This window comes from Sceloporus occidentalis, unplaced genomic scaffold (genome assembly GCF_023333645.1).
Source record: "Sceloporus occidentalis isolate IW3139 unplaced genomic scaffold, rSceOcc1.0.p SCAF_3, whole genome shotgun sequence".
Taxonomy (NCBI): Eukaryota; Metazoa; Chordata; class Lepidosauria; order Squamata; family Phrynosomatidae; genus Sceloporus; species Sceloporus occidentalis.
In genome coordinates this window covers 35,696,235-35,709,815 of record NW_028316983.1, presented here as the reverse complement: position 1 = coordinate 35,709,815, position 13,581 = coordinate 35,696,235, and the positions used below count along the sequence as shown (strand labels likewise).

At 39.1% G+C, this 13,581-nt stretch overlaps 1 protein-coding gene across 14 annotated transcripts in view; it reads right to left on the bottom strand.

Moving 5' to 3' along the window:
• Positions 1–13,581, bottom strand: part of LOC149315753 (receptor-type tyrosine-protein phosphatase T) — an 849,328-nt gene that overhangs the window by 95,346 nt on the left and 740,401 nt on the right. For 7 of the 14 annotated variants that reach the window (XM_089514002.1, XM_089514000.1, XM_089514008.1 and 4 more), the window contains 3 exons: positions 13,096–13,244; positions 390–467; positions 149–184 (listed from right to left, as the gene is read on the bottom strand). In XM_089514002.1, the coding sequence (XP_089370128.1) occupies positions 149–184; positions 390–467; positions 13,096–13,244 (263 nt within the window). The remainder of the gene's footprint in view (positions 1–148; positions 185–389; positions 468–13,095; positions 13,245–13,581) is intronic. The other 7 variants (XM_089514007.1, XM_089514011.1, XM_089514010.1 and 4 more) reach the window with 2 other exon arrangements.

Below are 13,581 nucleotides of genomic sequence, written 5' to 3'. Positions count from 1 at the left end.
AAGTGAGGTATTTATCATCCAAAGGGTGCTTAACTCTAATAAAGAACATTTTGGAGAAGGTCTGCCAATATTCTATTGAGTCATTTTTGGATAGAATGAATGTGTTTTCTCATCAACAGGCTATTGTGCATCATAACAGTTCTCTTACCTAACAGTGTGGTCGATGGAACAGTGTCTGATGATACTTTGAGATGAAATTCCATTTGTGCACAGATCAATGGAACCCAACAGAAGGTCAACAGGAGAAAATAAAAGTGGAAAACAAAAACAAAAACACAAGGTTAGCTGTTTCCAATGTCTCAACAAGTTCTTCACTGCCATATTTATGTATCTACACAGGGAAAGGCACAAAAGCAAACAAAATCAAGAATAAAGTCTCACAGAAGTACCTGAGTAGTAGGAATTCAACAGAGATTTGCTCTGAAGGGTTTTGCTTTGGACAGAAAATGAACAAGGAGAGGATGGTGCTAGGTAGGAAAGACAAGGAAGAAACTTTAGAAATTCATATTTAGAGAGGTAACTGAGCAGGGAGAGAAATCCCACACAGAAGAGGGTAGTATTGAATGCACTGGATTTAGCACAAAGTGACTGCTCTCTCCCAAAAAAATAATTTTCTTTTTTTATAAATATGTTTTCCAAGCAATTCAACATGGTTCTGAATACAGAGAAAAATGCATACATACAGAGGAAAAAAATGAACACAACATAAAGTGGCTGCTTCTGCCAACCTTCTCCAACTAAGGCAAAGCTATTTTCCATATGTCTACCCTCCCAACCACAATACAAACATTTATGAGAAGGTAAAAGAATAAAATACTGTGACTTAAATTGCATTGAACATATGTATCCTATATTTACTTAGAGAAGAATTAAAGGTTTCTCAACTGAACATATTTTGGGTTTTGAGTTAAATGAATTTAGCATGTTAAAATTTACATAAAAATACAAGCTGCAAACAGATAAAACTGAAGACTTCTTCTCAAGAAGATACATTATTTGGCCATGGGGGGTGTGTGCTTAGTTAAGTGAAACTAGGTGAAATCTTGGAGGCCATTATTTTTAGACACTGAAATTGCAAAGCAGTCCAAGGTTAGAACAATCTTTCCATCACTGTTTATCAAGCCAATCCTTTTTCTACCATGGGTCTCTTTTTAAAACCCACATTATTTTTTAAAAATATTTTATTGTAATTTAATGTGATCCAGTAAAATACAGAATTTAGAATACACAATACTACAATGTTACTCAATATATACCCAATACATTGACCTTGATGTGGTCATTTTCTGCTTTGCCTCATTATTGATTATCTTTCCTGTACATATAATATTCCACACAGATTTCAAATCGAACAAAAAAGAAAGGCTCTTCTCCTTTTGTCTACTTCTCAGTCTAATATGATGACTAAAATTATGGAATGGATATTACAACCCATCAGAGTCCAAGCCTTTCTTGCACCAGCCTTGTCTCATCTTCATTGTATCTCATTTGCCACCTGATTTCTCCTTTCTAAATGATTCATACTCCACTCCTGACTGCTTTCCCCTTTCTTTCACTTTCCTGCTAATGTCAAAAACTTGGTGCCTTATAGTACACTTGTAGAACAAATGTTATAGTTGGAGGGGGAAAGGTGATAATGTGACTGAAAATATCATTCTATAACTGCGGAGATCCAAGAGAAGGGTAACAGGACACATAACAGATGAGAACCTCTGTTTGGATATCAAAGGCAAAGGCAAAGTTTTTCCCAAAATGATTTATCTCTGGGGTCTATAAAATACTGAATTTGAAACATAACTGACATGTAGAGGCATCCCTATATAGAGAAAACTGTAGAAAGGGGTATAGTATATATTCCCAATATTATTTGTTCTTCGATGAAAACCCGCATCAACATCAGCCAACATGGCCAATGGTAAGAGATTGCACATGTTGTAGGCTAAGAATATCTGGACACCCCCATATTTCTTATCTTTGCTTTAGAAGGATCTTCTATTCATTTTCAAGATGATTTTATAGAATTAATATCTAAATAATGCTACATTTGGATTGAGATAATCTACAATTATTGGATAGGGAGGGGTGTAATCTTGCAATGCAAATCCATATAGGGTAACATCTAGGCTTCAAGGGCTGCCCTTGAAGACAGCTAGGAGATTCAGGTATGAATACTGCTGCAATTTGAATGAATGAATGTATAACCAGTTAGTAATATACAGCCAATGTTCTTGCAGTGGTATTCTCTTAATGCATTCTGTTTTCAGTTATGTTACACAATTAACTTCTCATTTGGCAGACAGTTATTATAATTATCTATTTATTCTACATTCTCTATTGCATTACCTTACTTCTAATATATTATCTTACTTCAAAAATTGTCTTTTACAACTTTATAAATTCATTGTATTCTTATATGAACATCTATATATTAAATAATTATAGAATCACTTCTAATATAATTTACTGAATCCTAATTATTTTGCAATTCATTTAGAATAACTAATGAATATTACTGGATTCTAACAACTTAATAATACATAGTTATACCCAACCAACCTTCTTTTAGCCAAAAACACCCAGAAAACACATCTAGATTTTTCTGTAAATAATATACTATTCCAACAATATAATCATTCACTAACTTACTAATATAATTTAAATCTGTTATTAAAGAATGCATCTGCATTTTTCTCTCTCTGTCTTTCTCTGCCTTCAGATATTCTCCTTTTTCTTTTATTGCAGTGTACCTGAAATTCATTCTCTTGTTGATATATCACGTTCCAAAACTCAATACTCAAAATAATTTTCCCAACCATTCAACCAAAGTGGCTAAACACTTTGAAGTTGAAGGCTTTCATGGCTGGCATGCATAGTTTTTTTGTGGTTTTTTGGGGGGCAATGAGGCCATGTTCGAGAAGTGTTTATTCCTGACGTTTCACTAGTGGCTGTGACTGGCATCTTCAGAGAATACTGGTTTTGAAGAGAGTGGGGTATATATACTGTTGGTTCAGAGGAAGCGATTTACATATTAATCTGTCTATTGTTCTGTGGCTGAATGGCAAGGCCTCAGGTGTCAATTTAATTAATGACCATTGTCTTCTGGGAAAACCACCACCATGACCACCCTGGGTGGTTTTCATTTGCATTTGCTGGGTCTTGATATTGGTGTTTTTCAGGACTTGTAGCCAAACTTTTTTTACTTTAAGGGTTTCTTATTTCCTGTTGAAGTTCTCCAGGTGTTTATGGATTTCAATGGCTTCCCTGTGCATTTGACCTGATAACAATTTCAGTGTTTTCAAACAGCATTTTATGCCTAAGACAGTGTATAATGTGTTCAGCTACTGCTGATTTTTCTAGCTGACTCAGTCTGCAGCATCTCATGTGTTCCTTGATTCGTCTTTGAACACTGTGTTTGGTGGTTCCTATGTAGACTTGTCCGCAGCTGCATAGTATGCAGTAAACGGCTGTGAGAGGGTCTCTCCTGTTCTCTGCTGAGCACAGCATTTGCTGGATTTTCTTGGTCAGCTTGTAGACCATTTGGAGGTTGTGTTTCCTCGCCAGTTTCTCTATTCTGTCTGTGACTCCTTTGATGTATGATAAAAATACCTTCCCTTTGAGTGGTTGTTTGTCTTCACTCCTATGGTTTTTTTTTTTTTTTTTGGGGGGGGGGGGTCTGGCAGCCCTTCTGATATCTGAATTGGGATACCCATTAGTCTAGGTGCTTCTAATCATCTTCCAGAAAGTGGAGTTCACAGATCCTTTTTCCCGTCTACCAGTGTTTTTATTTTGCTTCTTTTTTGTCCTGGGTGATGGCTGGAGTTCTTGTGCAAGTATCTGTCCGTGTATGTAGGTTTTCTGTATACTATGTGGCCCACCCGTTGGTTCAGTTTGTGGATGACCAGGACATCCAATGGCAATGGTCCTTTCTTTTCTTTTTCTACCGTGAATTGGATGTTTGAGTGAATGTTGTTCAGATGGTTCAAAAACACGGTCAGAACTTCTTCTCTGTAGCTCCAGATAGTGTAAGAGTCATCCACATATCAGAATCATATTGTGGGCTTTTTTGGTGCTGTTTCCAGAGATTGGTTTTCAAAGTATTCCATATAAAAGTTTGCTATGATGGGGCTCAGCAGAGAGATTTGGTAGCCATAGGAAGTCCTTTGAACCCCTGATGGCAAACCTGTACATGGAAAGGTTCTGTGAGTAGGGGGCTTCCAGGCTTCCAGATTATCCCGGATCCTTTTTGCTCTGGTCCAAAGGAATGAAGTGCAGCCTTGGTGCAGCTTCCAGCCACTTTGGAGGTGTGTGTCATGTAATTGACACACCTTCAAAGCAGCTAGAAGCTGATTCTTATTGCCCATGTGTTTCACCCCCTACTCACAGAACTATATACATTCCCAATAAAGTGGCAAGCTCTTTAATATTGTTAGTTCACCATATATGGTATTACAGGGCAATTAAGCAAGTAATCTGCTTGATTGTAGTGGCACATGATGGCACCCTTCGATCCTCTCAGTTCATCTTGCATCCTGGTGGCACACATAAGCATCTCAGAAAGGCCAGGATGAGAAACAGACAAATGCACCTCAAAGGCTGCATCCGCACTGCAGAGATAATCCAGTTTAACACCACTTTAATTACCTTGGCTCAATGCTGTAGAATTCTGGAAATTATAGTCAGTTGTGACACCAGAGCCTGGTACCACAACCAACTACAATTCCCAGAATTCCATAGCATTAAGCCAGAGCAGTTAAAGTGAGGTCAAATTGGATTATTTCTGCAGTGCGGATGAGGTGAAAGTCTCATGGTTTGTTCCACTGTCGAACAGTCCTTACTGTCAGGAAGTTCCTCCTAATGTTGAGGTGGAATCTCTTTTCCTGTAGCTTGCATCCACTGCTCCAGGTCCTAGTCTCTGGAGCAGCAGAAAACAAGCTAGCTCCCTCCTCAATATGACATCCCTTCAAGGATTTAAACAGGGCTATCATATCACCTCTTAACCTTCTCTTCTCCAGGATAAACATCCCCAGCTCCCTAAGTCGTTCCTCATAGGACATGGTTTCCAAACCCTTCACCATTTTGGTCGCCCTCCTTTGGACACACTCCAGTTTCTCAACATCCTTTTTAAATTGTGGTGCCCAGAACTGGACACAATATTCCAGTGGGGGCTGACCACAGCAGGATAGAGTGGAACTTTTACTTCCCTTGATCTAGACACCACAAGAGAGCTTTATGCTACTATCTTCATCCCAGAAGTCTTAGGACTTTATTGTGTTGCCTTTCCTTCCATGCTAGACGTGGGATGAAACTTGAATAGGCAGATTTTATTGCACACACCTATGCCAGGACAGTAAGCAGCCCGTCCCTGATCTGGGCTTCTCCTGTACTTTTTAAGGAATGGGGGAAATGCCTACTGCCTGGGCACAAGTTGTGCAATAAAATCCACCTATTTAAGTTTACATCCTGGGTCTAGCACAGGAGAAAGGGTGGTGCAATAAAGTCCTTATAAATGTCAGATCTAACCAATGTCAATTTGTTGTATTAGAGCATGTGTCTCTGTGTGCATACGTACATATGTATATATGGACTTACAATGTGATTGTGTTTACAATATTCAATTATATAGTGGGTTCCATAGCACTCAGAAAGTGGTCCACCTGCTCTGATCTTCTCTTCAGTCCTGCTCCAAGTTCCTAGGACTCTTGCAGTACAGAGCAAGCTTTTATTCAATTACTGAAGGGAGACAAATAGATTCCTCCCACAGCCAGGTCTATTTTTCCCCTTCCTATCAGGGTGCAAAATGAAGCTTAATAAATTTGGCCTTTTGCTTAACTGGTTAATTTTCTTTATTTTTACTGGCACTATTTTTCTGTTGTTGTTTGCTTCTTTAATTTGTTACTTATTTTACTTCTTACTGTTTGCCATCCTGTGTGTCAGATGACAGCTGAAAAATGAATTAACTTTCCACTCAAACATAAAGGGCACTCAATGTACTCAGCAGTGGTAAAACATTTTTGGTGGTACTGTAGCCTGTACCAATTTAGCCTGCACTTTGGAAACTGTGTGCTTGAATGCTTCCCCACAAGGAAAAAAATTGCAAATGTAAACAAACAATTAAAGGAAAAGGATGGTGCCCCCTTCTGTGTTTCACATTAATTTTGTACATACAGAGAGAATTATTTTGTTCTGCAGCAAGTATCAAAACATGAAAAATCCCATTATTAGGCTGAATGTTTATAATTTCAAAATGCTTCTGAAAATGAAACACAAACCATAATTTATGCAAAAAGTTATATATTAGTTAATCTTAGAAGCAGGCTTATATCTGGACCAAACAATATTCAAGCATCCAATGCTGATTGGTCACAGATCTCACAGTATATGGTTTATAATTATTTAACATTTGTTTACCTACTTGTATTGGTAAATGAGTTAAAGTAAAAAGCATAGAATGAGGAAAAGAGATCGGAAGTAGAACTAGTTCTTCTATAATACACTATAAAAGTAAATAAAGTAGATACAATTCTGTATAACTAAAAGGAATTACAAAAGTAATTTCTTGATCATACACTTGGGAGATCATAGAATCATAGAGTTGGAAGAGACCAGAAGGGCCATCCAGTCCAACTCTCTGCCATACAGGAACTCACAATCAAAGCACCCCCAACAGATGGCCATCCGCCTCTGTTTAAACACCTCCAAAGAATGAGACTTCACCACACTCTGAAGGAGTGTGTTCCATTGATGAATAGCCCTAACTGTCAGGAAGTTCCTCCTAATGTTTAGGTGGAATCTCTTTTCCTGTAGCTTGAATCCATTGGATCGGGCTCGATTTTCTGGAGCAGCAGAAAACAAGCTTGCTTCATCCTCAATATTACATTCATTCAGATAGTTAAACATGGCTATCATATCATCTCTTAATCTTCTCTTCTCCAGGCTAAACATACCTAGCTTTCTATAGCTCCCTCTTTTCTGCCCTCGCTTCTCCATATCTTCAATCTCTCTCTCTCTACAGGCTCCTTCCCATCGGAGTTCAAACATGCTCTCATTTCCCCAATTCTGAAAAAAACCTTCTCTTGACCCCTCCTCTTTGTCTAGCTATCATCCGATTTCTCTTCTTCCCTTTCTTTCTAAAATTTTGGAACGGGTTGTTTATTCTCGCTGTCTTGAGTTTCTTGAAGCCAACTCCATCCTCGATCCCTTTCAGTCTGGTTTCCGCCCAAGGCATTCTACAGAGACAGCTCTCACTAAGATCTCGAATGACCTTTTACGGGCCAAGGCTAACGGCCTTTACTCTGTTCTCATCCTTCTTGATTTGTCTGCAACCTTTGACACCGTTGATCACTATCTTCTAGTTGATATACTTTCTGACCTTGGGTTCTCAGACTCTGTTCTCGACTGGTTTAGATCTTATTTGTCTGGCAGATCTTTTGCAGTGGTTGCAGGTGGTCAGACTTCATCTCCTGTTCCTTTATCTGTTGAAGTTCCCCAGGGCTCTGTTCTGGGTCCCCTTCTGTTTTCTCTCTACACACTGTCCTTAGGGTAAATTCATTAACTTTTTTGGTTTTTCCTACCACCTGTACGCCGATGACACGCAGTTGTATCTTTCCACCCCTGACCTTTCTCCAAGGCTTGAATAGCAAGTTTCGTCTTGTCTCACAGCTGTCTTGCAGTGGATGCACCATTGGCGTTTGAAGCTCAACATGTCCAAGACGGAGCTTCTTGTCTTTCGTCCTAAGTCTGCCCTTCAAAACTCTTTTTCTGTCTTTGTGGACAACATTTCTATTCAACCAGTCCAGCAAGCCCACAGTCTTGGTTTTATCTTTGATTCTTCTCTGTCGTGTATCCCTCAGATCCAGACCACAGCCAAGGCTTGTAGATTCTTTCTATACAATATTACCAAAATCCGACCATATCTCTCCGCCTCTACTGCCAAGATCCTGGTGCATGCCCTAGTGGTCTCATGACTTGATTACTGTAACATCCTCCTGGCTGGGCTTCCTCTTTCTCACCTCCGTCCTTTAATTTCTGTCCAGCATTCAGCTGCACGCATTATCACTTCCACCCACCGCTCTGACCACATCTCTCCTGTGTTGGCATCCCTTCACTGGCTCCCCCTCCCTTTCCGCATTCAGTATAAGCTCCTGCTGTCAACATTTAAAGCCCTCCATGGGCTGGCCCCTCCTGACTTATCAGACCTTATTTCTCCTCACCTTCCCACTAGGGCCCTCCGCTCTGGTAGTCAAGGTCTGCTGTCCCAGCCCAGGATTTCCTCTGCCCCATCTCGGATTCGCCCCTTTTCACTCGCTGCCCCTCACTCCTGGAACCTTCTTCCCCCGCGAGCAAGAGCCATCACTTCTTTAACCAGCTTCAAAACAGAGTTGAAGACCATCCTGTTCAGAGAAGCATTCTCAGGCATTGCATAATTGTCACTTGCTATTTGATGTTCTTTTGTTGCCTGTTTTATTGAATCATTTCCTGTATTGCTATGTATTTTATATGTATTATCCTACTAGAGAGGCAGGCTAGCTCCAACAGGCCTCCTTGGAAGAAGATTAACTAACCATCCATTAAGAAGCCAAGCCCTCCCTCCAGTCCATCTCCCCTGATCCAGGCCTTGCAGGTAGAGAAGAACTGCTGGCCCTCATCCCCTTCCCCACCACCACTCCCTTCTCCTTTTGTGTCATTTCTTTTAAGACTGTAAGCCTGAGGGCAGGGAATCGTCCAATTAAAAAGATTGTATGTACAACACTGTGTAAATTTACGGCACTTTATAAATAAAGGTTAGTAATAATAATAATAGCTCCCTAAGTCTCTCTTCACAGGGTATGGTTTCCGTGACACACTCCAACTTCTCAGCCTCCTCTTTGAATTGTTGGTACCCAGAACTGGACACAGTATTCCAGGTGAGGCCTGACCATAGCAGAAGAGAGTGGCATCTTTACTTCTCTTGATCTACACACTATACTTCTATTGATGCAGCCTAGAATCATATTTAGCTGCCACTCATGTTCAATTTGTGGTCTACTAAGACGTCTAGATCCCTTTCACACATAGTCTTGTTAAGCCAGGTGTCACCCATCCTATATCTATGCATTTTATCCACGCCCCCCCCCCCTAAGTGCAGTACCTTAGATTTCTCTGTGTTGAAATTCATTTTGTTAGTTTTGGCCCAGCTTTCTAATCTATTAAGATCATTTTAAATCTTAAGCTATTAAGATCATTTAAACATTATCCTACTTCCTGTAGGCAAGGCTGACTTTGCAACTGTACATGAGAGCATGTCTTTGAATATCACTTCTCATGTACATTTTCCTATATTTTTACTCAGTATCTTCCCAAAGACTTCCCCAGGCAGTGCTTTCCATTTCCAATTACATTTTCCACATCCTTCATTTTCAAAGCAAAGCTGAATTAGTGACCTATGATAAAATCCTAACCTTGATCTCTTCTTAGTATTCTGCCAGATATCAGACTTATGTCCATAATCCAGACTTCTCATTTAAATCAGTCCTGTTTGCTCTGCTGTGTCTATGACCCTCTGCATGAGAGTGCAGTGGGGTAGTGTTAATACAGGAGTGCCTCTGTGAATTGGTAGAGGAGCTCTGCCAGTGTTGAACTTCTGAAGGGAAAGAGTACAGCATTGGTACATGTCCCATGTAACTTGCAGCAGCTACAGAAGGTGCAGCAGTTAAATCAAGAGTATATTGACTGCCTCTTCAATGGTTCTGTATCCATTATTTACTCTCTATGTGTCCTATTGCACTTTCCATGATTCTCATGTCAACCAAATGTAAAACCAAATCAATCAGCAACATGAAACTGCTTTTTCAGATAACTCCCAGCTGCCTGCATCTAACCATGTGAAATATTACAGGTTTTCGGCCTAAGATATGTAACATTTCTACACAAATTCTCATTCCCAAATACAATGCAAGGGTAAAAGGAAATAAATAATCCTATCTCAAAATGAGAACACTAATCTTTTATTCAAAACCTTCCATCTTTCTTTCTGAAATTCTGAAGGTTTAATAGGGAATCTTTATTCAGTGTATCGTTTTCATTTTTTAAAACATTCATTTAAAAACTATAGAATTATGGGGATTGTAATTTGTTGTAGCACCAAAACCCTCTGATGCCACAACAAACTACAGTTTCTAGGATTCCATAGTATTGAGCCTTGGCAGTTAAAGCAATGTCAAGCTAGATTATTTTTGCAGTGTGGGTGGACTCTACCTGAAGTTTTCATCCAATTCTGCCAGAAATAAAACTGGGAGATGACTGGCAATTTGCTTTTGTGGTTTTTTAATTGGTGGCACAAAACCCTCTGTACCTGTTTATCCAAAATGTAGCAAGAATAGTATCTACATAACTGGTTACAATGCCTGTAGATGTTGTTTATTTCCTGAAAAATGAAAAGCTCTTAAAGCCATTTGTTTATTTCCAATGACAGTCAACCGGAGGCAGAAAAATTTTAATTTCTGAAATGAGATTCAGATTCAGACACAAGTTGAACAGGATGGACTGAAAATTGAATTGGACCAAAGCAGGCTGTTTAACAAATCACTAAACATTGTAATCAGTACACAGATGGGATCCGCCACGGTAATTGTTGAGTATGCCTACCTTACCTTATGGTTGCTTCTGCTCAAGGTCCCAGCCAGTTGCATGAAAGTTTCAGTTCCTTCCCCAGATACATATACTGTACCCCATTTTTCTGGTTTTCTTTTCCACTTGTCTCTATATTCCATAGCTTCTGAACATATATAGTCTTTATTTGTTAGTTAGTTAGTTAGTTAGTTAGTTAGTCAGTTAGTTAACCTTGGAGGAACATAACTCCTTCATCAGTTTTCTTTACAGAAGTGAAAACACTGAGCACAATGTTTAATTTGCTTTTGTTTCTCAGGAGGTTTATATTGGCTCCTGTTCTGTCAGTGTTCACTTCCTAAGTTTGCCACTAGAGAAAGATTTTTGTCCTCCAAAAGGCAGGCTTAAATTTAATAAAACAGACTCTTAAATTTTATGCAGCTTTTTTTCAAAAACCTTTCTAGACAGAAACCAAATTTCCTTTTCCTGACTAACCTCTTTTCATCCATATTATAAGTAAAGCTTGTGTGTTCATTTAAGCCTCACTTAGAAACCTCTAACTGTACTAGTTAACAACAGGTTTGTTCATGTTAGATTCAACATGTGTTCACACTCCAGGTACACTCATTTAGATATCTGTATGAATCTATGTATCTGTGTTCATTGCTGATTTGTATCTGGCTATCATAATCGTCTTAATTCCAAATTACTTATCTTTCCACTTGTCCTTTGTATCCTCCAATAGGAATGATGGAAGAAAAAGAACTTCAAAGCAGTGTCTCAGCTATATTAATAAGATCAGCTACTTCACTTTATCACATGTATTTTATACAAAAGAAGAATTTGAGTGATGTGAGTACACAATTATAGTCTCTCTATTTAAGACTAGTACATACTCCTTCTATTGTGATATAGATATTCCCAAAATAAGGCCTGTACCCTCCACCCTCAGGTTATTTTTGATCACTTAAGTCAAAGAAATCATAGGACAGAAATAAAGATTTTGGCGTTGTACAGACATACCAAATGTGCCGTGCTTGCAGTGTACTAGGCAACCACACAGTCCCTAACCCTAGTACGGTGTGGCGCCATAACAATGGCAGCACCCCATGTATACAGGCACCGCTATTGTTACGTGATGGACACTATGTGACGTCATGAGTACGCCATTGGCACACTTGGGAATCACAATGGCGGCGCAAAAAGAACCCAGTTTTTGTGGGTTCCTTTTCCGCCGGTGGGAAGCCGCACAGTTTAACGGCTGCAGCTTCCCTCCGGTGGAAAAACAGGTGTCGGCGAGCTGCCATTTTTCGTCAGTTTGTCCCATGACTTTGTTATATACCCTGACTGGTTATGACCATCACTGTTAAGATGAAATAACTAATGCTGCTTGTCTTTCTTATATTGTTGTTGTTTAGAGACAGCTCAGGTGAATGTGTCAGTAAGTGGAAGCAGAATCTCTGTACTTGCCATGGACAGGTCATATCAGATGATGAGGCCACAGGGTTCCCCTGTAATTTGGTAGCACACCTTGTTTTATAACTTTGCACTCTATAATTCATACTCCAACAGGAGGATGATAAATCAGAGGTAGGCAAGACATGGCCTTTGGGAAGCATGCAGCCAGCTTATTGATTTCTGAGGTTACTCACAAGGGTTTCTTGCCACCACCAATGATATTGCCGTGGCACAGCACAAAGAAGTTAAATTTTCACACTAAGAAAGCTATTTATTTTAACTGATTTTAAACAACACAGACCTTGCTAACAAGTAAATAAGCAAAAGGCTTGTGTAATTGCTAATTTAATTGTTGAGGAACAGTGAAATAAATATTTTTGGAGGTTGATATCATCACCAGATTTCCTGAACATACCCTCAACATTTACACTGTACTATATATAATTCCACTGACATGCCTACATTCTTTACAGTCCTGAGGTTTGTAGTTTGGTGAGGCGCTCAAGCTCTCTAATGGACCACTGTATGTACCTTTCCATTAACTGCAGGTTCCAAGGGTGCTGATGATTCTAAGGATGCCCCACAGGCAAACACACTTCAGTTCCAGGATTCCATGGGATGGAAACATGGCAGTTAAAGTGGACTCATAGTGCTACAAATGTGCAATGTCAAAGAGCCCCTGTTTTACTATTGATATAGTGAGATACAGTATGTGTGACTTTAGAGAATGAAATAATAGAGAATAAAACAGAGTAATGCCAGAAAAAACAGGAGATTACAACCAAAACAACATTCTATTTTCTATGCTTTTCATTCATCTTCTCAGGGAAAAGTTCTAAACTATGGGCACAGTGCTATTACTGTTGTTTTAGTTTTCCTTTAACATTTATGTTCAGATTAAAGACCAAAAATGAGTCCTATCTCTGGGAGAAAGACAGGATATCATTTAATCAAACCATTCATTCTTAAGTTTGGCTTCCATTGGATCCATATCTTCTTTGGTTCCAAAATACCTGAATATGGCGGTACCCACTGTATATAAATGAAACTTACTGAAGCCATTAACATCTTGGCAGCTTGAAGTGAATGCTTCTTCATTATGAACAGCACTGAGTTTTGCAGAAGTCTTGTCGGAAGCAGCCACAGGTCCCATTTCTCGTTGAGTGCTGCTCTGGGTTTCCTTTTGCTTCTTTGCTAGTTTCCTTCAAAATGTTTTGTAAAGGGAAGAAATACTTATTAGTTTATTACTTTTTAATTGACCAAATTAAAAGAAATTGAAAGGAAACAAAAAAAAACCCAACTCTTTTTTAAAAAAGATACAAAACATTCCCAGCAACATGCAGAGTTCGTTACAAATGTGAGGAAGCGTCACATTGCATCTCCATTGTAAATGAAAGCAATGGAGAGTGCATATGGAAATCAGCAATGGAGTAACATGGAAGTTAAGAACAAACAAAAGCTTGGTTAAGAAAAAGAAATCAAAGCAGAATGGGGTAATAATGGGTTAATACAGTTCAGGCTGCATCTGCACTGCAGAAA